The following is a 26,185-nucleotide window of genomic DNA, read 5'->3' on the forward strand; positions in this document are numbered from 1 at the left end:
TAAATAAATAAAAAGGTTTAGGTTACATATCCTATGATCAAAAACACTGACAGATATTCTGGAGATGGAGGATCAGAGCATTTTAAACATAGACATTGGTTATAGAGCAGATCAATAATGGGAGAATGTTCCAGTCAAATGGAGCTTTATATTTGAATGAAAATTTACCGACTACTTTTTTGACTCTAGAGACGACAAGATATGGTTGATCAGCATGATGCAAACTGTATGAAGATCTGAAAGGAATTATATATTGTTTTAAATGATCAGGAAAACTTAAATGAATACATTTAAATATAAATAATAACCAGTGAAGCTGTCGTCTAGATTCCAGAGAGAATCATGACAAATGTTCATACATTTGTCAGTGGTGGGTTCTAAAGGAACAGTGGAGGATAAATCTACACAGACTATTGTCAGTGATATTAAGTGGTTGGAGAATCGTGGCAGTGGTGTTTTGATAAATAATATCACTGTAATCAATAAGAATCAATTGTAAAATGATCCTTTTTCTAACTGAGTAACTAAAACAATAACTGATTGATGAAGCAATAAATTGAGTGATAATAAATTTTGTTTGTAATAGTTTGTATATGTTTTAAATGACAGTGAGGAGTCTAGCCATAGACCAAGATATTTAAACTGATCAACAACTGGAGACAAATCAGAAAAAGTAAGTTTAATCTCATTGGCTGAAACTGGGCGAACCCGCTTCAGGAACAACATAAAATTTGATTTCGAGTTATTGAGTAATAGTTTATTAGATTGTAGCCAGGATTGAACTGCATTAAAGTCATGTTGAATAGAGTGATTAATATCTGAGATATTAGATTTTACAGAATAAATCACAGTGTCATCAGCATAAAGTTGGATGTTACAGTCATTGCATGCAAGAGGGAGATCATTAATAAATATTAAAAATAAAAGTGGGCCAAGAGAAGAACCCTGTGGAACACCTTTCTCAATAAATAAAAAGTCAGAGTAGCTGCCATTGTAAAACACACACTGCTGCATATGATGACGGTAAGAATTGAACCAGAGGAGTGAAGACCTATCCAGGCCTATAGAATGAAGCTTGTCTAAAAGAAAATAGTGATCCACCATATCAAACACTTTGGTGAGATCTATAAATAAAGCACCAGTAAGCAGATTATTGTCAAAGCCAGAAAAAATATCATTGGTAAATTTTAATAAAGCAGATGTAGTAGAGAAGTGTTTTCTAAAGCCAGATTGAAATGGAGATGAGAGGTTATTGGTTGAGAGGTGTTCAGATAGTTGATTAAAGATTATTTTCTCATAGACTTTAACAATACTGTTAATCATAGAGATTGGTCTGTAGTTATTTATAATACTAGTGTCAACCCCCTTTTTTGTTTTATTAATTAAAAGCAAATACAAAAAACAGTGTATTTCTGATTGGTTTGAAAATCAAAATAACCAAAATAACAATGCTAACATATTATATTGTTTTGTTTGTCTTTTTTAAAAAGCACAGTTGATTCTATATAAATATATAAATATACCACAGTTAGAAACACTGCAGCTTCTCATCAGACGTGTAATAAAGAATAAAAGTTCTACGTCTACAACATAAACCATAAAGATCCATTTATTCCCCTTCAACACGACGCTGCAGTGGGAGGAGCAAAGAATTACAAACACTGGAAAATCAGATAGTTTATTAACGTTATGACTGGACTACAATAGAGTTATTAATAAGTAGTTTCATATTTACAACCACTGTTTAATTGTCAAAGGTCACATTATTTATATAGAGACAATTACAACAAAAGTCAAATAACAGGAAACAAACAGATCATTGGTTTTTACAGAGACTCAACGGGAAAAATATTTGAAGATGAAAAGGTTTATTATAGCAAAGTGTGCATAAATATGTTTAAGGGGAGGTAATGGATCGCTACGAAGAAGTTTGAGCTGTTAAAAGAAACTACACCAGTTTATTTTATTTGGTTTTTTGTTTTCCTGTGTCTGGCTTTAAAATAATAAAAAAAAAAATAATAATTCTATTTTTAGTTTGGTTTTGAAACAAAATAACCAAAGAACGAAGGGTACACAGATGATTCATTCACTAATTCACACTCCGATGGGATTGAGCTGCTATGCTAGACGCAAGGTTCAGTGCCTTGCCCAAGGACACTTGGACACATAGACGGTATGGACTGGGATCAAACCCTCAACCTCTATATCATTAGAATAGTTTTGTTCCAATGTAAGACAATCAACTCAAAAACTTTAAATGTATATTTAAATAATGTTTAGTTCAACATTACACACCATATAATCTCCTTTTAATAACAACAATAAAATAAACATCTAAAGTTAACCTATCTATACATCTATACATCTATACATCTATACATCTATCTATCTATCTATACATCTATACATCTATACATCTATACATCTATCTATACATCTATACATCTATACATCTATACATCTATACATCTATACATCTATCTATACATCTATACATCTATACATCTATCTATACATCTATACATCTATCTATACATCTATCTATCTATCTATACATCTATACATCTATACATCTATCTATACATCTATATATACATCTATACATCTATACATCTATCTATACATCTATACATCTATACATCTATACATCTATACATCTATACATCTATCTATCTATCTATACATCTATACATCTATACATCTATACATCTATACATCTATACATCTATCTATCTATCTATACATCTATACATCTATACATCTATACATCTATCTATACATCTATACATCTATACATCTATACATCTATCTATACATCTATACATCTATACATCTATCTATACATCTATACATCTATCTATACATCTATCTATCTATCTATACATCTATACATCTATACATCTATCTATACATCTATCTATACATCTATATATACATCTATACATCTATCTATACATCTATCTATACATCTATCTATACATCCATCTATACATCTATACATCTATCTATACATCTATATATACATCTATACATCTATCTATACATCTATCTATACATCTATATATACATCTATACATCTACTAATATCTACTAACCCTAACCCCCACACACACACACACACACACACACACACACACACACACACACACACACACACACACACACACACACAAGCACACACACCACACACACACACACACACACACACACACACACACACACACACACACACACACACACACCACACACACACACAGAAACACACACACACACACACACACAAAAACACACACACACACACACACACACACACAGAAACACACACACACACACACAGAAACACACACGCACACACACAAACACACACACACACACAAACACACACACACACACAGAAACACACACACACACACACAAACACACACGCACACACAGAAACACACACACACACACAGAAACACACACACAGAAACACACACACACACACACACACACACACAGAAACACACACACACACACAGAAACACACACGCACACACAGAAACACACACACAGAAACACACACACACACACACACACACACACACACACACAGAAACACACACACACACACACAGAAACACACACACACACACACAGAAACACACACACACACACACAGAAACACACACGCACACACACATATACACGCACGCACAAACAAGCACATGCGCACACACACATTTTGCAAAATTCTAAACACACAAATAAAACAACACTAAGAAATAAACATTCACATCTATATCAAATATAAACTCTATCATAACCTAACAATCCTTTGTCTAAATATCACTAATAATAAAATAATACACTTCTATCATATGAATACATTTTAAATGAGCAACACACACGTCTACTTTATATAAAACACTTTAGTTTTTACTGTTTTTATTCAGTTTCACTGAGTTTTCACATCAACTAAAAAATGAAAGTCAATTCTAAATGATTTTAATGTATTTTACAGTTCAGTACATTTAGTTAATGCAGAAATAAAACAAACAATACATTTCTGTAAACAAGTGTGTTTATGGATCCATATGTTTGATCAGGTCATGATCTCATCAACATCACAACGTCTTCTCTCAGCATTGGTGAAATATCCACTTCCTGTAGGATAGACATATGGTCATGTGGTTGATGGTCATACACATCATCTACAGAAAAAGTGCACAACTAGCAGATGATGGTCTATCCTGTACCACTGCATCATGAAGTACGGTAACGTGATACTGTAAACACTGTAGATATAGACTGAGTAGAGTCGAGAGCTGAAGACATACTGTACCTGTTTTCCAGTCAGAATGTCATTATGAATGAAACTATGAACTGGTTTAGATTAGGATGGACTCTCCTTCATAGTCAGACCATGGTTTAACCATTTAACCCATAATAACAACTTAAAAAACGTTTGTTTGAGATTTTTGGCAAATTTATTAAAAATAAAAAACAAAGAAATCACTTGTACATAAGTATTCACAGCCTTTGAGATCAAGCTCAAAATGTATCTGAGGTGCATTCTGTTTCTACTGATCATCTTGAGATGTTTCTACAGCCTAACTGGATGGAGTCCACCTGTGGTCAGTTGATCAGTTGATTGGACATAATTTAGAAAGGCACACACCTATATGTCTATATAAGGCCCCACAGTTAACAGTGTATGTCAGACCACTAAACAAACATGAAGTTGAAGGAATTGTCTGTAGACCTCTGAGACAGGATTAGGTCTGGAGAAGTGTACAGAAACATTTCTGCTGCTTTAAAGGTCCAATGAGCACAGTGGCCTCCATCATCCATAAATAGAAGAAGTTTGGAACCACCAGGACTCTTCGTAGAGCTGGACGTCCCTCTAAACTGAGTGATCGGGGAAGAAGGGCTTTAGTGAGGGAGGTGACTAACAACCTGATGGTCACTCTGACAAAGCTTCAGGGTTCCTCTGTGGAGAGAGGAGAACCTTCCAGCAGGACGACCATCGCTGCAGCACTCCACCAATCAGGCCTGTATGGTAGAGTGACCAGATAGAAGCCACTCCTTAGTAAAAGGCACATGGCAGCCCACCTGGAGTTTGCCAAAAGGCACCTGAAAGACTCTCAGACCATGAGAAACAAAATGATTGAACTCTGGTGTGAATGCCAAGCATTATGTTTGGAGGACACCAGGCACCGCTCATCACCTGGCCAATACCATCCCTATAGTGAAGCATGGTGGTGGCAACATCATGCTGTGGGGATGTTTTTCAGCAGCAGGAACCGGTTGAGGGAAAAATGAATGCAGTAATGTATAGAAACATCCTAGAAGAAAACCTGGTCCAGAACGTTCTTGACCTCAGACTGGGACGATGGTTTATCTTTCAACAGGACAACGACCCTAAGCACACAGCCACGATATGGAAGGAGTGGCTTCAGGACAACTCTGTGAATGTTCTAGAGTGGACCAGAGCCCAGACATGAATCTCTTTGAACATCTCTGGAGGATCTGAAAATGTCTGTGCACCAACGCTCTCCATCCAACCTGATGGAGCTCCAGAGGTTCTGTAAAGAGGAATGGACCAAAGTGTCCACAGATAGATGTACCAAGCTTGTGGCTTCATATTCCTAAAGACTTGAGGCTGTAATTACTGCCAAAGGTACCACAACAAAGTACTGAGCAGAGGCTGTGAAGACTTATGTACATGTTATATTTTCATTCTTTATTTCTAATACATTTGCAAACATTAAAAAAATGTTTTTCATGTTGTCATTATGGAGTTTTATGTGTAGAACTTTGAGGAAAACAATGAATTTAATCCCTTTTGGAATAAAAGTGTAACATGATGAAATGTAGGAAAAGAGAAGCGTTATGAATACTTTCTGTATGAACTGTACAGTAAGTAAGTAGGGTTTAGTCTTAAAGGTGGAGACTGGGAGCTGGTTCCAGCTGGGGTGAGGGTATCTGGTGTGACCACCATTTACCTCACACAGTGCAACACATCTCCTTCACATAGAGGTAGGGATGTAACGATTAATCGTAAGGCAGTTAAAAATCGATTCATAGGTACCACGGTTCACATCGATGCTCTGAAAATTGAATCGCAGTACTTTTATATATTAATCCTTCCAGAAGCGGACGTGACGGGTGGAACCCTGCTACTATTTTCTTTCTGGCCGCCATTTACTGTTAAACATGTTCATAAATGATTCATTACCCCTTTAGCACCGAAAGAATATCTGTAATATTACGTGAATATCTGTAAAAGTCACGTTTTTCTATTAACTCTGTCTGCTAGCATAGCTTCTTTTCTTCACTGGTGGAATATCTGCATGCCAACCGACCACTGGGTTACCAGCGCCCTCTGCTGGTCTAAACAAATATCTGACGTAAATACAGTAAAATGACTGTTTTTTTTTTAAAGTCCAATTGTTAAGACACAAAATACATTTTCAGTTGCACTTTTAAAAAGAAAAACAACTATTATGCAGTTTTGTATTGTTTACTATAGAACTAGAATTTAAATAATAAGCTTCTTCTTCATTTGTATTATTCCTTTATTTATTTCATTCAAGATTTATTTTTAGTTAAATTGCATTGTTTTGAATAGTTTATCAAGGAATTCTTTTGACAATGAAAAATAATATAGTATTTTCCCCAAAAAAATAAAGGAATATTTTTCACTCATTTATATACAGTCGCATTTTGTAAAATAAATCGTGAGAGAATCGTATCGTGAACCCAGTATCGTGAATCGAATCGTATCTGGAGTTGAGTGAATCGTTACATCCCTACATAGAGTTGATCAGGTTATTGATTGTGGTCTATGGAATGATGGTCCACTCCTCCAAGTTGCTGGATATTAGCAGGAAGTGGAACATGCTGTGGTATCTGCCCATCAGAGCATCCTAAACATGCTCAATAGGTCACATGACCACTGACTATGCTAACCATTCAACAACTGGGATGTTTTCAGCTTCAGGAATTGTGTTTGGATCCTAGCAACATGAGGTCGTGCATTATCATGGTGCAACATGAGGTGATGGTTGTGGACGATTGACACAACAATTGGCCTCAGGATCTGGTCACAGTATCTCTATGAATTCAAAATACCATCAATAAAATGCACCTGTGGTGGTTGTCCATAACACCATAACTCCACCCCCACCATGGGCCACTCCATCCACAACGCTGACATCAGCAAACCGCTCACCCACACCACGCCCTGAACCATTAAAACCAGGATTCATCCGTGAAGAGAACATCTCTCCAAAGTGCCAGATACCATCTAATGTGAGCATTTGACCACTCAAGTGGTTTATGATGATGAACTGCAGTCAGGTGGAGACCCCAATGAGGACAACGACCATGCAGATGAACCTCCCTGAGATGCTTTCTGACAGTTTGAGCAGAAGTTCTTTGGTTATACAAAGTGACTGTAGCAGCAGCTGTCCTGGTGGCTGGTCTCAGACCTTCATGGAGGTGAACATGTTGGATGTGGAGGTCCTGGACTGGTGTGGTCTGTGGTTGTGAGGCCGGTTTGATGTACTGACAAATTCTCTGAAACACCTTTATGGACGTCTTATGGTAGAGACATAAACATTCAATTAACATGTATTTATGTATTTGTTTATTTATATATTCATGTTTCAGGTTCTTCCCTTTTTCTAAGAAATCTCACTTATTTCCTATCAGAGAATAAGTTCCACAAATTAATATAACACACACACACACACACACACACACACACGCACACACACACACACACACACACACACACACTCTGAGGTCAATCAATGCTCTCCTGACCCACATCAGAGCAAAGCATTGTGGGACATGAGGCATGTAGGTCTGACTCTATTGACTGACCTAATTACCTTCATCATCATCATCATCATCATCATCATCATCATCATCATCATCATCAGTGGTTTCAGTGTTAAAGTTTTTATTTAACACATCATCATGTTTGTTCTCTAACCAATCATTGTGTTTAGAACCATGTGGATCTACATTTAAACTGTGTGTGTGCGTGTGTGTGTGTGTGTGTGTGTGTGTGTGTGTGTGTGTGTGTGTGTGTGTGTGTGTGTGTGTGTGTGTGTGTGTGTGTGTGTGTGTGTGTGTGTGTGTGTGTGTGTGTGTGTGTGCTCTAACCTGTTTTGTTTCAGACTCTGAGGAAACACTGAATGTTTCAGACGAGCTGAGCTTCACTAACAGAGAAGAAGATACTGGGAGACAAGAGGAGACAGGTCACACACACACACACACACACACACACACACACACACACACACACACACACACACACACACACACACAATGGTGATGTCTGTGGTTGACTGTGTGATAATAAAGGTTTGTGTGTGTGTTTTGCAGGTGACTATGGATCAGTGTGTGAGTTCCTGCATTGCAGCAACACAGCAGTAATTTACCCAGAATCCCCAGAGGAACAAAAGGAATGTGGTGAGAAATGAATTAAACGTGGATTAAAAAAAGAACTTTAGCTTTAGCTTCAATTTCTATCAAAGGTCCTATATCAAAATATTTTGTGAGATGTCTCACTATGGGATGCAGTCCCATCTCCAGCCCTCAGAAGCATTTTTCTCAGTCTGCCAATCCTGATTGTCTCCTATAAGAGGAGGAGGAGGACCAGCACACATCATTCAAACACTTCTACTCACTCTCAAGCATATCTCGTGTCTTCTACCAGGTTAACTGTCCACAGACAGATCGTCTTTTAACTTTCATTGATGGGCGCTAATAGAACAGACACACTTGCTTTGGGGACCACACCAGGTCAAAAAGAACCCAACTCTTACCTTCCCTCCGCATGGTCTGTGCTCTCCCCGTTTGATGCTACACCACAATCTTGTTCCTCCGGGCTTTGGCAGACCAGCCAACAGCTCGTCTCAAACGCTGCCCCCGAGGTTCATGACGGTCCAGCGCACATTTGCCCCGCTCAAACTCCAGTGGACTGCCCAGCTCTACGCTCGACACCACATCACTTCCAGACACCAGCACACCAGCTGTCGTCTCGAGTCCCAACACTGTCCTCGAAGTCCTTCGACGCTCCGGTGTACAATGGTCCACATCCCGGCTAGCACACTTGCTAGCCGCTACGTGGTAACATTGGGCTGTCCATCTGTTCTCCCTGCCTGTGCCAACACAGAAATGGAGGCCAAGGCCCCTCTCATCGAAGGGCCAGGAGGCTCTGAGACACGCTTCTGCCAATGTGGAAATAAAATCTCCAGCAAGGACACATACTGTGTCTACTCGAGTTGTCTGGGGCTGGAACATGCCCGGTTGGCTGTCAACGTCCCTGGCTAATGTCGGCACTGTGCAGCGTTCAACACCAAGAGCCTCCGCAGGAGGCTAGCGCATCAGACGAGACTGTCCGAGCAGGACGCCTTCCTTCCTCCTCATGGCGTCCCTGCCGTAGTGAGAGAAGAGGTAGGCATCCTCACAGACACCACGGCGGCACAGGGTTCCAGCTGGGGCTCCCAGCTCGACCTGGCTGCTATCTCCCCACATGAGGAGGATGTCCTCTTGTTGGACTGTGGAGAGGATGACGGAGCCTCCTCTGACTTCCTTGTATTGGAAGAGGATGAGGAGGATGACACTTTAATTACTCCAGCCTGGTGCAAGCTGCATGCTGCTTCTGTGGCTTCTCGGGAGGAGGATGACAGTTGAGTCTCCTCTCTCCCAAGCCTGGATATGGTGGATGTGTGCAAACGGGATGCAGCCCGGCAGGCCATTCCGTGGCCCGCCGTTGTGATGGATACCACCAGGTTCTGCTATGAGGGGAAAAGGCTATCCACATCCAGGGAAGCTCCGAGATAACTTTTCCCCATCTTCCCTGAGTTGCTGGTTGAGGTAGCATGTTCCTGGCAGGACCACCCCTTCAGTAGCAGGACCCCGTTGGCTAATGCCTCATCCCTCGACTGCAAGGCGATGGAGACCCTCGGACTACTCCGGATGTCTCCCATAGAGCCACTCGTCGCGGCACACCTGCTCTCATGGTAGCCTGCGATGTCTCCGCGGAGGCCGACGTTGCTTACCAGAGCAGACCGTCTCCAGTCGGACCTGTCTGGCAGAGCTTATGCAGTGGCCGCACTCACGGTCAGAGCGCTGAATGTCCTCTTTCTGCTTACAGACTACCAAGCTGAGCTATGTGAGGATTTTGGACAGACTCAGGACCCAGAAAAGTGGGAAGAGATGTCAGTCGTTACCGATGTGTGTCTCCGTGCCCGGTACTGCGTGGTCCAGGCCACGGGGAGAGTAAAGGGAAGTATGGTTCTTCAGGAGCTCGCACGTTGACTTGACCTCACTAAGCTTTCTGGAGCAGAAAGGAGTGACATTCTGGATGTGCCCATAGTCTCAGAGGGAATCTTTGGCTCCACGCTGGCCTCCATGCAGCGGCGTTGTGAGGCTAAAAAGAGGGACGATGAGGCTCTCCACCTCTGTGTTCCCTCTAAACCCCTGGTCCTGTCTCCACCCGTGCGTTCCTACAAACTATCCGCTCATCGGCCCTCCGCCTCAAAGAGGCCCGTCCGGCTGGCCCAGAAAACCTTTGGACTTGGCTGCAGCTGTGCCAGCACAGCGCGCTCAGCGCACACAGGTGACGAAGAAGAAGAGGATGTCCTGACTACTCTCTCCCCCTCTGGTGAAGTAACTGCATGTTCCCCATTCCCCAGCTCTACCTGTTCTGCTTACATGTGTGCAACCAAGGGCCCCCCACTCCCCAGACACGCCCGGGTGTTACGTACGATATCGAAAGGGTACAGGCTGCAGTTTGTTGCTGTCCCAGCTCGGTTTGCCGGCATAATACACTCTTAGGCCCAGGGAGAATCGGCTTGTGTTTAACAGGAGGAGATCCACTCTCTGTTGCACAGTGGTGCGGTCTCTGTCGTTCCTCCCATCTCAGAGCGTTTTTTACTCCAGCTAATTTCTGGCCACGTATTTTGACGATTGGCTGCTTTTGGCACAATTGGAGACAGAGGCCACAGTGAACAAGCGTATCCTATTGCGTCACCTATCTGATCTAGGTTTCATGATAAACGTGGAAAATAGCAAGTTGTCCCCTGAGCAGGAAATAGTTTCCCTGGGACTGTCCATGCACTTGGTGCATTTCACCGCGCACCTTTTGGCGGAGTGGATGAAGACCTTTCAGGGCATGCTTTGTGCTGTTTCAACTGGGCAAATCTGTTCAATTCAGATTATGTCTTTGATTACTCAGGTTGATGGCTTCGGACCATCCTCGTGATCTGCCTCGGATGCCTCCACATGAAGCAATTCCAGCTGTGGGTGGCCTCACATAGGCATGTGGTTATGTGTGCATGTGGTTATGCCAGAGTGTGGCGTGGCTCTGCCCCACTGGCAGGCCTTGGGTTTCTTGATGCATGGTGTACCCATGGGCTCCGTTATATCCAGGAAGGTGGTCTCCACAGATGCCAGCCTGACGGGCTGGGGTGGAGTTCACGAGGGCCAGTCTGTGAGGGACCTCTCAGCGGTGTTACCCTTGCTGAGGTGCTTCCTTCTGTCTCTCATGAGACATCGAGTCCTGGTGAGGACGGACAGTACCATTTATTTTTTATTTTTATTTATTCAGTTTATTTCCGACATGGTTACATTCACTTTTTTTTTTTTTTTTTTGTACGTGCCAAAAAAGGAGACGAGAGAAGCAGTTTGCTTATCTGGGTCCCGTCCCCTGTTTTACCATCGCAAAATTACATGGGTTTACATGTCTCTCTGGTCAAACATTCTTGAGTTGTTCTGAACAGTCCTTTTTTGTGTATTCTCATCTGTAGTCAGTGTTGTCTTTTTTTTTTTATTCCTCCTCCTCTCTATCATTGTTGGTGTTGGCCTTGTTCCCTGCCAGACGTTGTTAGCATTCCTCCAGTTCAAGAATAGTTCCTCTTTCGAAGGTGTTTGGAAGTTTTTTTCCCTTTTCATCCATAATGTCACCACTTGGGAATGTCTCTTTTGGACACACAAGTTTGCAGCTTGTTTTGTCTCTACATCAAGGTTAATCCAGCTGTTGTTAGTTCTATTGGCAGTGTTGTATTTTCCACTGTTAGATTTAACTTGTATAAACACATTATTATATCTTAGTTCATAAGCAAGGTAGTAATTTCATTGTACAGGAAAATGTGTTTCTAACTGCACATATGACAATAAACACATTGAATTTAAATTTAATGTAATCCTTAATCACCCCACCACCTAGCAATTGAAATGAATAAATGACAGACCTTTTTTACTCTTGGTTTCCACATTTAATCCAGTCTCTGTAAAATAATCACAGTCTGAGTTTTGTTTCCAGTGTTTATATAGATCTGGGTCCATATCCATGATTACCATCAGTAATGATGTTGTTTAGGTGGATCCTTCGTATTTTCCCAAGTTTTCCATCGTTTTGATGAGGATTGGTTTTCCATTCTCTTCTCCCAGTGGTGTGATGTAAATCCTGCAGTTCCTTGTCTATGTCTTTAGAATCTTTCCTCCTTTTTTTATTTGGCGTGCCTTCCATGCGATGCTTGCATTTTTTTTTTGTCAGGTGTTCATTAATAAAAACCTCTGTTTCCTTCAGCTTTATTCCTTGCTTCAGTAGTTCTCCTTTGAATTTCATATTCGTGAAGGTTATTTTTACAGCTCTGTTATCATTTTTGTTTGGCAGGAGATGGCAGGAGTTGATGTTGTCAGGGTTCAGGACAATGTCCTTCGACTCCAGGTAGTCAATGACCTGTTGTTCAATCGATTTTGTTTCTTCGTCACTCGCGTAACTCCTGGGTTTTATCTTTAGGCCTGTGATGATGACATCTTTCTCTCTTTCCTTTTGTTCCAGCTGTTCAACCCTGGCGTTCAACAATTTTATCTCTTCAGCATTTCTTTCATTTTTTTCTTTCAGTACCTTTGCTTCGCTTTGTAGGTTTTCCAGTGAGTTTTCCAGCATCTTTTCCAACGACTTTATCTCGGCAGATAGGTTTCGTAGACCCTCGCGTATCATCTCCTTGACCTATTCCAAACCCGAATTGGGTTCTGGAGGGCCTCCCTGCGGTTTTTTCACCATTTTCCTTCAGTCTTGGGCCCAATTTTTCAGGCTGTTCAGCTGTAGCCAGCTGTAGCCAAGGTCGTGTTATCTGAGCGAATGAAAACACGTCTGCTCTCTCCAAAGACCAGAGATTTAATGACTGTGGTCTACGTCAACCGCCAGGGCGGACTGCGCTCCCGTCGGTTGCAAATGCTTCCACACAAACGGATCCTATGGAGCTGTGGTTGTCGACTTTCACTCAGGGCGACACACGTCCGGGGGGTCCTGAACATGGCCACAAACCTGTTATCCAGGGACACGGCGGTATACGGATGATGGATGTTACAGCCGGAGGAGGTGCAACAGTTAAGGGCCCGTTACGGACGGGCCGAGGTGGACCTGTTTGCCAGGGGAAAATGCGCAGTGCTCATTGTTTTTCTTCCTGCGCAGCACAGATGCTTCCCTCGGCGTAGCTGCACTAGCGCACAGTTGGCCGCGCATGCTTCTTTACGCATTCCCCCCAATGGCCCTGATACCCCCCACTCTGTTCAGGGTGAGAGAGCACGGCCATGTACTGATTTTGGTGGCTTCATATTGGCCTGCCATGCACTGGCTGGTGGAGATTTACCAGTTGCTGTGTGCTCGTCCCTGGCAGCTCCCGCTGCACAGGGACCTGCTGTCGCAGGCGAGGGGCACAATTTTCTACCCGCACTCAGAGCGCCTGGCACTGTGGGCCTGGCCCCTGAGTGGCTCAATCTGTCGGCTGTGGAACTTTCACAGGATGTGATTATACAGAGTGCTCAAGTCTCCTCCACTAGATCTCTTTATGATTGCAAGTGGAGGATATTTCAGGGATGGTGTCTCCAGAGGAGCCACATCCTCTTTCAGTGCCCAGTGGGAGTGATTTTGTCATTCCTGCAGGACCTGATTGACAAGCGCAAAGCCTTTTTCACTGGGAAAGTGTATTTGTGATGTAGACTTTGGGGAAAAACCGGACAGTCAGCACCGTGACTGGCCAGGGCGACCGTGGCTCAGGTGGTAGAGGGTCGTCTTCTGATCGAGAGGTTGGAGGTTCGATCCCAGTACCTGACTATGTGTCGAAGTGTCCTTGGGCAAGACACTGAACCCTAAGTTGCTCCCAGTGGTCGACTAGCGCCTTGGGTTAGGGTTAGGCAGTCCTGTCCCACTGGTGTGTGAATGTGAGAGTGATTGGGTGAATGAGCTGATATGTAAAGCACTTTGGGACTGTTTCAGAGTGGTTATAAAGCGCTATATAAATCATGTCCATTTATCATTTACTCACTGATTTGCCGGTTTATGGAGGGAGCAACTGGTACCACCGTGGGATCTGGCAGTAGTTCTGGAGGGACTTAAATATCCTCCTTTCAAGGAGGAGGCGGGCCTGAAGTTTGCCTCACTGAAGGCTGTTTTGTTACTGGCTTTAGCTCAGTGGATCAGTGACATCCATGCGCTCTTGGTGGACCCGTCATGTAGTCAGCTCTTCCCGGGTGATGTGAGGATGATTTTGAAGCTTAATCCAGCCTTTGTGCCGAAGGTGGTGAGCTCATGTTCTCCCATTGACCTGTTGGCCTTTTCTACCACTCAAGATGAGCAGCGGCCTCATGTGTTGTCTGGTTTGTGCGGTGCGCACATATATGTACATGACGAGGAGTGTTCAGTTGTTCATTTCCTGGGCTAATCCCCATAAGGTGAAGCCTGTTACTAAGCAACGCCTGTCACACTGGGTGGTGGAGGCTATTGCTTTGGCTTTTATGAGTCAAGGTCTGCGGCCGCCTGAGGGTCTGTGCGCACTCTCGACTTTGAGTCTTGCCACATCCTGGGCTTTGTTCAGGGGAGTGTCTGTACAGGACATTTGTGCGGCGGCAAGTTGGACCTCGCCCCTCACGTTTGTCCGCTTTTACATGCTGGATGAACTTCTCCGCTTCGAGTTGTCCTGGTGTACAGACCTCTGCCCTGCGGGCTGATCTTCGCTCAATAATCATGTCTGCAATACGGGAATTCCCATATCCTGTATTGAGACATCTCACAAAATATTATGAAATAGAACTTTTGGTTATTTACATAATGCCGGTTCTCTCAGTAATATGAGTGGGATGTCTCACCAGACAACCCTTCTTGCTTGGGCGAGTGAGAAGAGCTGCTTATTTTGAATGATGTGTGCCCATCCTCCTCCTCCTCTTATAGGAGGTAGGAGTGTCCCGGCAGACGGACACGTTTCACCAGACAATGAGGATTGACAGATTGAGAAAAATGCTTCTGAGGGCTGGAGATGGGAGTGCATCCCATAGTGAGACATAGGGGAAAATGCGCAGTGCACGTTCCAAATGTAGACCACCAATGACAATTTCATTTGTTTCTGCTGTCAAATGTTAATTCAATTCAAATCAATTTTATTTGTATTAAGCAATTTACAACAGTCATCTCAAAATCAAAATATAAAATTAATAATAATAATAAAAACAAAACTAACAAGATCCACATGAACAAGTATTTATCATCTAACAAAATCAACATCATAAACACCATTAAAGAAACATAAACAATTATTAATATAACCTCCATACTCTCCAACAACATATATCTCATGACACGACAGCACATCTGTTGTTTGTGTTGGAAACACAGAAACATGGAGAAAATGACAACAACAACAACTCAGAACATCCTCAGTGAGGAGCATCCACAAAGTCTGCTGACTGCATGTCACTGCAGTTACTTAATGAACCTGGCTGTAACTGTGCAGTTAATGTGTAGACGTTAAGGAGTGTGACCTCTGACCCTCAGGGCTGCTGTGTGCTGCTGATGATGATGAAGAAGATGATGAAGATAGCTCCTCCCATCTGCTAGCATGTGCATTGTGTGGTCGAGGCTACAAACGTGTAACATCTTTAAATGAACACGTGAAACGTGAACACCAGCAGGTCCAGCCGGATCATCACATGACCTCACGCAAGATGCTGAAGCAGCAGGTTAGAACAACAAAACTAATAATCATTAAGTTTACTGATCAATCAACAACGATAAAAGAAAAAAGCAACATCAAGTATGGCAACAAATAATTCTAGAAATAAACAAGAGCACACATTAAAGTATATATATATATGTATATATATATATATATATATATACATAACTAACCCATCAATCACTGAAAACAACTGGAACATCTTCAACAAACAGGACACTTTTCTTTTTAAGGCAGATATAACAACAACAGCAACAATGATAATAATAATAATAATTGTAATAATAATAATAATAGTAATAATGATAATAATAATAATTGTAATAATGATAATAATAATAATCTATCTATAAAAGCTTGAAACTTTGTCAATGATTTCCAAATACCCCGAGTGTGTGCATCTGTTATTTTGCAGTAATTTGGTCATTTCCAATAAGTTAGTAATAATAATAATAATAATAATAATAATAATAATAATCTACTGATAAAAGCAAGAAAGGTCCGTGTGTGTGCGAGTGTGTGTGTGTGTGTGTGGAGCGAATATCTCCTCGACGCAGTTTGTGTTCAACCTGAAACTTTGTCAACGGCTTCCAAATACCCCGACTGTGTGCATCTATTAATTTGGAGTAATTTGGTCATTCCAAATGTTTATTTTAATTTTATTTCTGCTGAAATTCAAGTTGTAATATAGTGTTGTATTATTACATTGTTTATCATAAGATACCATCCCAGTGTATTGTTATTTTGTTGGTTACAGTTAAAGCTGCGAGTTATTGGTGTTACATAAAATGCGTACCTTACGCGGTTAGCGGAGGTGTGTGTGTGTGTGTGTCCGAGCTGTGTTAGGGTTATACCAGGATTAAACAGGAAGAGCTGAATCCACGTGGAGTCCGTGTCCTCTCTTTCTAGCTTCATAAAAAGATCCCGGAATATTACAGTGGCGACGAGGATGGATGCTGTTAACCCAAGACCATTTCAGAAAAAGACAAGAGCGTAGCAAGTAAATGTCAGAGCTTAAGAGTCGTTAAAGAAGAGGCTAACTTGGGAGCTATCGTGGAAGCTAACTCACTTCGAGGCTATCATGGCTACTTTTCCAATTGGTTCCACTGGAGAGAGTAGGGTAGGACAAGATGATTGTGAGTCTTATTTAGAGAGATTGGACATGTGGATGATTACTAATAATGTGCAGGATGACAAAAAAGTTAGTGTGTTCCTGGCAGTAGTTGGCGCTAACACATACAGGCTTTTAAAAAACTTAATAAGCCTAGCACGGAAACATACCATCAGCTGTGCACAGCACTGAGTGAGCACTTTAAACCAAAGCCCATCGTATCAGTGGAGAGATTCCAGTTCCAAATGTCACGGCAAATTTGCGGTTGACCTCATTTGGAGACATGATGATCTCAGTGTTGAATGATGATGTCCAGTCAAAGCATGATGATTTTATAAAAAAGGATTTATTATAAACTAAATGAAAAAGAGTACAAAATGGCTTCCATTCTGTAGGTAGGAAAGGCGGCCAGCAACTCCCGGGAAAGTTCCACAGCTTAAGCTTTATACAGATAGAGAAAAAGTTCCACCCTGATGAAAAGAAAAGGAGGGGGTCTGTGGAGACGTTGGAGAATGATGAAGAGGTGGATGTATTGAGGAAAGCTGGCGCCGCTGATATCTGTCTTGATAGTGTGTGTGCGTGTGTATCTGCATGTGAGTTTGAGTTTGTCCTTGAAGGTTCATTTGTAGCTTATCTGTGTGTGTATGTGACAGAATGTGAGTTTTTGGTATGAGGCCTTCAGCAGAGACTGTGTGATGCTGGCACTGTGGATACAATACATTCTGTCTGTACTGCTAATCTAACATGACTCAGCAAAGAAGCAACATCTCTGTTCAAAAGCACAACGATATAATGCAGTCATTGTGTATTAACACATGACAAATTGTACACATAAACACACATTTGATGATATGATGATGAATATAATAATTGCCTAACACAAAAAAGAAACCAAAATGATGGAGAGTCAATGGCTGACTATACAGCAACTCTCAACACACTGTGAATTTGGTGCACATCTTAATGATGCTCTGTGACCGTTTTGTCAGTGGCTTGAAGGGTGAGGAAGTGCAAAAGAGACTTCTGTCAAGACAAGAGCTGACGTTTCAGGATGTGTGTGAGACTGCAGCAGCAATGGAAACTTCCTCACCAAATGCACAAGAATTTTCAGGAAAATTAAAAGATGCCGGAAATATAAATAAAGTGCACCAAGTGAAAAATAAAAGTCCATGGAAAAAGAAATTCTCAACATCACCAAATGAACCAAAGAATTTCAAAGCCTCACAGAAAAATGAGGAGGGACTACCACAGATGGGGAAGTCGTGTTATCGCTGTGGGGGTTAGCACACTGTAGATTAAAAAATGAAAAATTAAATTTCTGCTCTAAAGTTGGTCACATTGCATGGGCATGTAGGAATAAAAGGACACAGTATGTACAAGAAGGAACAAAAAGTGATGAAGAGGACACTGATGAGCTGGGTGTGTGTACAGTGTACATCGCCACCAGCAAATCATGCAGCATTCACATCCAGATTGAGATAGAAGGCAAAGAAGTATAAATTTTGCTCGACACAGCTGCTCAGGCAACAGCTAGGCTCCAGTTGGTGATTGCGAAGGGAGACAGACCCGCTTTGTTAGCTACCAAAAAGTTGGGTGAAGTACTTGGTCGGCTGGGAAAATATAAGGTGAGAGTGAAGCCGTCCAAATGTACATTTCTGGAGAGCCAAGTTGAGTATTTAGGGCATGTTGTGGACAGTGAAGGTCTCCATCCCACAGACAAAAAAGAGGAAGCCATAATTAATGCTCCAAGCCCTACAAATGAAACTGACATCGGTCTGTTGAACTACTAAGGAAGATTTATGAAAAAGCTGTTACAACCGCTGTACAGCCTGTTAAAAAAGAAAGTCAGTGGAAGTGACGACTCAATGTGAGGAAGCTTTTACAAAATCAAAGAATCTTTTAATACAAAGTATGGCAGTGGTGCACTATGATGTTACAAACTACCGAAGCTAGCATACGGCGTAGGGACGGTCATATCGCACATAATGGAAAATGGAGAAGAGAAGCCCATTGCTTTTGCATCACGGACATTGCAGGATGTTTAGTGCAATTATGCACAAATCAAACCATTATTTTTGGTGTAAAAAATTTCCATAAATATTTTTACAGTAGAAAGTTTATTCTTACAACTGACCACAAACCACTTATGGCTATTTTAGGGCCAAAGTCAGCGATCCCGACCTTGGCTGCACTGCGGATGCAGTGGTGGGCATTGGTACTTATGGCATACAATTATGACATTGAATATCGTAAGTCAGTAGATCATGCCAACACCGATGCCAGAGCAAGACAAAGACAGAACGGCAAAGGAACATCAAATATTCTACTTCTCTGTTGTAAATGATCTTCCTGTCTGTGCCACTGACATCATGCAAAGCACAAGAAAAGATCCAATATTGAGTAGAGTGAAAGATCTTGTGTTAAATGGTCGGCCTGATCATGTCAGCGACGACGCTTTGAGACCATACTCTGTGCGCAGCTGTCTGTGGAGCAGGGCTGCATCACGTGGGGCATGAGGGTCATTGTGCTTGTGGCACACAGAGCAAAGCTACTCAATGACCTGCACTCCGGGCATTGACGTGCTCCGAAACATTTTTGCTTCCCATGGTTTGCCGGAGGAAGTTGTATCAGACAACGGACCACAGTTTAGTAAGTAAGTAATGTTTATTTCTATAGGTCACAAAGTGCTTTACATATCTACCCATTCACATTCACACACCAATGGGACAGAGCTGCCATGCAAGGCGCTAGTCAACCACTGGGAGCAACTTGGGGTTCAGTGACTTGCCCAGGGACACTTCGACACATAAACCAGTATAGACTGAGATCGAAACCCCAACCCCTCAATCAGAGGACAACTCCTCTACCACTTGAGCCACGGTCGCCCCACGGTTTACAGCTAGTGAGTTCAAGCAGTTTCTGAAAAGCAACGGCATTAAACAGACTTTGGTGCCAGCCTTCCATCCAGCATCAAATGGTGCTGCTGAAAGATCGGTGCAGACAGTGAAGGCAGCACTTAGAAAACAAGTCCTCGTAGATGAAGCACAGCAGATCACCATGTCACTGCAGCACAAGCTGGCAAACTATTATACAGAAGTACACCACATTCTGTGGCAGGTGTTTCACCAGCAGAGTTGTTTTTGAAGCGTCAGATGAGGACTAGGTTTAGCCTGTTTAAGCCAAGCTTGGAGAGAGTCGTGGATGTAAAACAGAACAAACAGAAGGCTTACCATGACAAGTGTTCAGCAAAGCTGAGGAACCTGCTGCCGGGAGATTCGGTGCGCGTGAGAAACTTCTGTGGGGAAAAGGAAAAATGGTTGAAAGCATCCATCGTGGAACGCTGTGGACCAGTCACTTACCTCATCGATAATGGTTGGAGAAGGTGCTTAGTACACATCAACCATTTGTTGCACTCACGGGAGGATGAAACTTCGCATTGGCTTGCAAATTACTGATGACAGACTTCAGACAATCATCTATCAACCCTGCAGCTACAGAAGATGGAGCGACTCCAAATCACACTCCAGGATCACCGACCACGGACTTGATGGCTGAGACTTCAGAGCTGGTAATATAGTGTTGTATTATTACATTGTTTATCATAAGAAACCATCCAAGTGTATTATTATTTTGTTGGTTGTTCACCCAGAAGTGAAACCTATTCATCATCTGACCTCAGAATGTGAGGGGGCGCTAGCGCACCATCTATATCTATTTCACTGCACAGCTCCTCACCAGAGCTAGAGTCACGTGTGCAGCCAGAGCCAATCACTGCACACAGCCAATCAGACATGGACTGTAAACACACGAGTGAGAGAGAGGAAGATAGTTTAGACCAGAGAGGGGGAGGGGCTTCTGAGCAGCCGTGCTCACACTGATAAACTAGCAAAGCTCTCAAGTCTCACTGATTGGATCTGATGTGAGTCACTGATGTGTGTGCATGTGCGCTGCTAAATGACGTGCGTGTGTGTGAGCCACGGAGTAGCGAGACACACACACACACACACACACACACACACAACACACACACACACACACACACACACACACCAAATGACAACAAAAATAGGAAAATGACTCAAAATACACAAAACTAAATATTTATACAAAAAATACACAAGATGACTCCAGAATCACTACAATGGCAACAAAAACAATAATTATAGAAAGAATGCACAAAAACACAACTGAAAGATACAAAAATACACACAATAACTCCAAAAACATACATTACAGAAAAATGCACCAAACAAAAAAAATGTAAAACAGAGTAAAAAAAACAACAAACACATTTATCGTGTTCATGTCCCATAGAATTAAACCAGGGAAATCACACACATTATTTTACTTTGCACCTGCAAATAAAGCCTTTATAACACAATACTAATAATAATAATAATAATAATAATAATAATAATAATGATAGTAAGCATGATGGCTAATTGTCACATTGATTCTTGTTTAGGGATGGACAGTCATCATGTGTATCAAATATGAACTTTGTGTGTCAGAGTTCATGTTTTTTTAATTGCTTCAGAACTTAACATTGAAACTTTGCAGCGACACAACGACCAAACTGTTAGAAATATGCAAATTCTTTCAATGTTTTTGAATCTTCAGTGGGTCTTAAGTGTTTTGACCTTTGACTCAAGATGGCTGACTTCCTGTTTGGTTTTGGGCGTGGTCATAATGTAACTTTTTGTTCATCTTGGGGTCAAGAATACGTGTGCACGCATTTTTTTGCAAGATTTTTTTCATTTTGCCAAAATATCTATTTTTTTCAGCAGGTCTGAGGAGCATTTTGGGTAAACGTGTGAAATAATAATAAAAGCAAGAACAATAGGTTCCTACGGACCCTAATAATAATAATAATAATAATAATAATACACTGGATTTTATATAGTGCTTATCATAGACACTCAAAGCGCTTTATAGAAATAAGGAATTATTCTTTCACTCGACACTTAGTGGTGGTAAGCTACTATTGTAGCCACAGCTGCCCTGGGGCAGACTGACTGAAGCATGGCGGCCATAGTGAACCATAGGCCCCTCCCACAAATAAATAAAGTAAATAAGAAAAGTAAATCAATTATGAAAAAATAAACACAATAATAACACAAAACATTGTTTCAATGCAATAATAAAATGTGTTTGGCTGTGAAAAAAAAATAATATATATATAATAAACAGTCAGTGGTAAACTTCACAGTTGTTCCCTTACTCTCTCTCTCTGTGTGTGTGTGTGTGTGTGTGTGTGCGTGTGTGTGTGTGTGCGTGTGTGTGTGTGTGTGTGTGTGTGTGTGTGTGTGTGTGTGTGTTACAGCCTCCCGTTGACTCGTCCGTCAGCAGAAAGTTTAAATGTGTGGAATGTGGAAAAGCTTTTAAATACAAACATCACCTGAAAGAACATCTACGCATCCACAGTGGTGAGTTATTATAGACCAGGACCAGGACTGGGTCCTCTGATGTGACCATGTGATCTGTGTGCGTTTCAGGAGAGAAACCATACGAGTGTTCCAACTGTGGGAAGCGGTTCTCACACTCTGGTTCCTACAGCTCTCACATCAGCAGTAAGAAGTGTGTCACTCTGAATTCATTCAAAGGAACCAAAACAGACTCCGCCTCCTCCTCTGAGAGCCCCGCCCTCGCTCAGCTCTGCCTCACACTGGACAAAGAGAATCTACTGGAACCACTGGACATTCAAAAAGAACCAATGGATGAGTCCCAGTCTAGATCTGGTTTGGGGGTCTTTATGACGAGTGGTAGCTCCGCCCACAGCCCACCCACCTTACGGTGTTACTCAGGGCACAGAGGGCTCCATGGCGTGGATGACGCAGAGGAGGTTTACACACTCAGAGCCTACATGAAGGACCTACAGGCCTGCATGGAGCACAAGGCTGAGAACATCTTTGACTTTACGCTACAGAAGGTCAACGAGGCCAAAACTTTAATCCAGGATTCCAGACGATACGGAGACCTGAGGATGGAGGGTGTGACAGAGGACCATGGGTCCCACTCTGGTGAGACCTTCACTGGGCCCCTCCCCCTCTACCAACACCAGAACTACCTGTTCACCATGAAGGAGAAGACTAGCCCTTCAGTCTCCACCAACACCAGGAACCACAAGGCTTACTTTAACATGAACACTGATCCCAACTCAGAAGATCTGCTCAACATCTCCATTGCTGTGGGCCTCCCCCAGGAGATGGTCCAAGAGAGGTTTGCTCAGTCAAAGAACCAGAGGTGTAGGACCACTGATACTTCAAATTCACACCTGATTAACTCTGAAGTCTACTATCAGGACCAGAGTCAGGAACCCACAGAGGCCTCAGAGGGCCATGGAGGAAATGTTCCTCTGGATCTGTCTCTGCCAAAGCACATGAAGACCCTGGACACCAGTGGTTTGCTTTCTAATGTTTTGGTGAAGAAGACCAAAAAACCCTCAAACCTGACCAGGATAGACCTCATTGGACCCAAAGATCAGGAAAAGTCCATCCAGGAGAAAAGCTCCATGTTAGTGAATCATCTTTTTGTACCGAGTCCCCCCACCCTCATCAGACCAGCTCAGACACCACTCCCCTTCTCCAGCCTGGAGCCAATCAACTTCCTGCCTCACATGGCCTTCACCTACAGTGCAGCGTTCACTGAAGTTCAGCAGAACACCAGATACCAGCAGAGGCCCATGTTCCAGGTGAGAAGAACCTTTATGACTCATCAGTGTGTGTTTCAGGTCCTGTTAGTTAAATAAAATAAAGGAAAGGATGTACATTGACCTAAGTTACCATGGTGATTTAGCCTAAGTTACCGTGGTGATTTAGCTTAAGTTACCATGGTGATTTAGCTTAAGTTACCATGGTGATTTAGCCTAAGTTACCATGGTAATTTAGCTTAAGTTACCATGGTGATTTAGCTTAAGTTACCATGGTGATTTAGCTTAAGTTACCATGGTGATTTAGCCTAAGTTACCATGGTGATTTAGCTTAAGTTACCATGGTGATTTAGCCTAAGTTACCATGGTGATTTAGCTTAAGTTACCATGGTGATTTAGCCTAAGTTACCATGGTGATTTAGCTTAAGTTACCATGGTGATTTAGCTTAAGTTACCATGGTGATTTAGCTTAAGTTACCATGGTGATTTAGCTTAAGTTACCATGGTAATTTAGCCTAAGTTACCATGGTGATTTAGCTTAAGTTACCATGTTGATTTAGCCTAAGTTACCATGGTGATTTACCTTAAGTTACCATGGTGATTTAGCCTAAGTTACCATGGTGATTTAGCCTAAGTTACCATGGTGATTTAGTCTAAGTTACCATGGTGATTTAGCCTAAGTTACCATGGTGATTTAACCTAAGTTACCATGGTGATTTAGCCTAAGTTACCGTGGTGATTTAACCTAAGTTACCGTGGTGATTTAGCCTAAGTTGCCGTGGTGATTTAGCCTAAGTTACCGTGGTGATTTAGCCTAAGTTACCATGGTGATTTAACCTAAGTTACCATGGTGATTTAGCCTAAGTTACCATGGTGATTTAGCCTAAGTTACCATGGTGATTTAGCCTAAGTTACCATGGTGATTTAGCCTAAGTTACCATGGTGATTTAACCTAAGTTACCATGGTGATTTAACCTAAGTTACCATGGTGATTTAACCTAAGTTACCATGGTGATTTAACCTAAGTTACCATGGTGATTTAACCTAAGTTACCGTGGTGATTTAGCCTAAGTTACCATGGTGATTTAACCTAAGTTACCATGGTGATTTAGCCTAAGTTACCGTGGTGATTTAGCCTAAGTTACCATGGTGATTTAACCTAAGTTACCATGGTGATTTAGCCTAAGTTACGTCTTTTCAACGTTCAGAGCAACAACAGCTGTTTTTTAGTTTGTTTGTTTGTGTTTTATTTTTCTGAAACTTGTCCCTGAGGAGAATAGTTTGAAAGGTGATGTAGTCACCATGACAACAGTAAAAGGAAGGAACAGGGGCCTGCATCTAATTGTGACCAGTGTTTGTTAAAACCAGCTGTTAGTCACATAAATACAGATGTTGTCTGTGATCAGCACCATGTAACAGTAGCATCTCATACATCTGGTCTGAGAAGGATCTGGTATTTATTTGACCTGTAGTTCAGCTGTTTGAGGAGAGATGTGATGAGTAGTACGTGGTGGTGTTAGGGTCTCAGTTACTGTTCATCTAATAAGGAAAACAACACGACAACTCAGAGAACAAACAAACAAAACAAAAACAATAAAACACACTGTTGACAAGAGGAGATCAGTGTGTGTGTGTGTGTGTCTGTGTGTTCAGGATGAGCTGCTGGACAGGATGGACCTGATGTCAGAGGCCAAGTATCTGATGAAGATGAAGCAGACTGACAGTGGTACGTACGCCTGTGACTTGTGCGACAAAACTTTCCAGAAGAGCAGTTCCCTCCTCAGACACAAATATGAGCACACAGGTAGATATTATTACTATTATTGCTAATGTTATTATTGTTGTTGTTGTTGTTGTTGTGGTGGGTTTGAATGAAATGACACACAGTCATGTTGAAGGGTTAAAGGTTAAATGCTGACACAGGGTTTATTTGGTCAAAGGGTTTAGAGACAGACTGTTCTGGGATTCAGAGGGTTTGGGTTTGAATGTGAGCGTGTTCTCTGTAGCTGCTAAGCATAACAATAACAGTCTCTGAGAAGAGACCTTGGTTAATGTTATCCATACAATAGTATCTGGCCTGTTTAGGGCAGTTTGACCAGAACTGACCAGGATTCTGTAATCACATATCAATTATTATTATTATTATTATTATTATTATTATTATTATTATTATTATTATTATTAGGTTCCGATGTCCCAGAATGGGACAGAGGAACCTATTGTTTTCGCTTTTATTTCCTATTATTATTATTATTATACCCCGCCCGCCTTTGATCGCTAATTCGACCCCCTAAAAATGCCCGAAAACTCACCGAAATTTGCACGCACCTCAGGCCTGGCGAAAAATTTGATAATTTGGTCGCGTGAAAAAAAACGGACAGAAAACGCACGCTATGCGTGCGTTTT

General features: G+C 41.9%; 1 protein-coding gene across 1 annotated transcript in view; it reads left to right on the top strand.

Moving 5' to 3' along the window:
* LOC114455037 (zinc finger E-box-binding homeobox 2-like) overlaps nucleotides 1–26,185 on the top strand; it is a 34,745-nt gene that overhangs the window by 1,225 nt on the left and 7,335 nt on the right. The window contains exons 2-5 of the mRNA XM_028436040.1: nucleotides 15,839–16,023; nucleotides 22,454–22,556; nucleotides 22,626–23,821; nucleotides 25,433–25,583. Coding sequence (XP_028291841.1) covers nucleotides 15,839–16,023; nucleotides 22,454–22,556; nucleotides 22,626–23,821; nucleotides 25,433–25,583 — 1,635 coding nt within the window. The remainder of the gene's footprint in view (nucleotides 1–15,838; nucleotides 16,024–22,453; nucleotides 22,557–22,625; nucleotides 23,822–25,432; nucleotides 25,584–26,185) is intronic.

The sequence above is a fragment of the Gouania willdenowi genome, chromosome 21, assembly GCF_900634775.1.
Source record: "Gouania willdenowi chromosome 21, fGouWil2.1, whole genome shotgun sequence".
In the NCBI taxonomy this organism is placed as follows: domain Eukaryota; kingdom Metazoa; phylum Chordata; class Actinopteri; order Blenniiformes; family Gobiesocidae; genus Gouania; species Gouania willdenowi.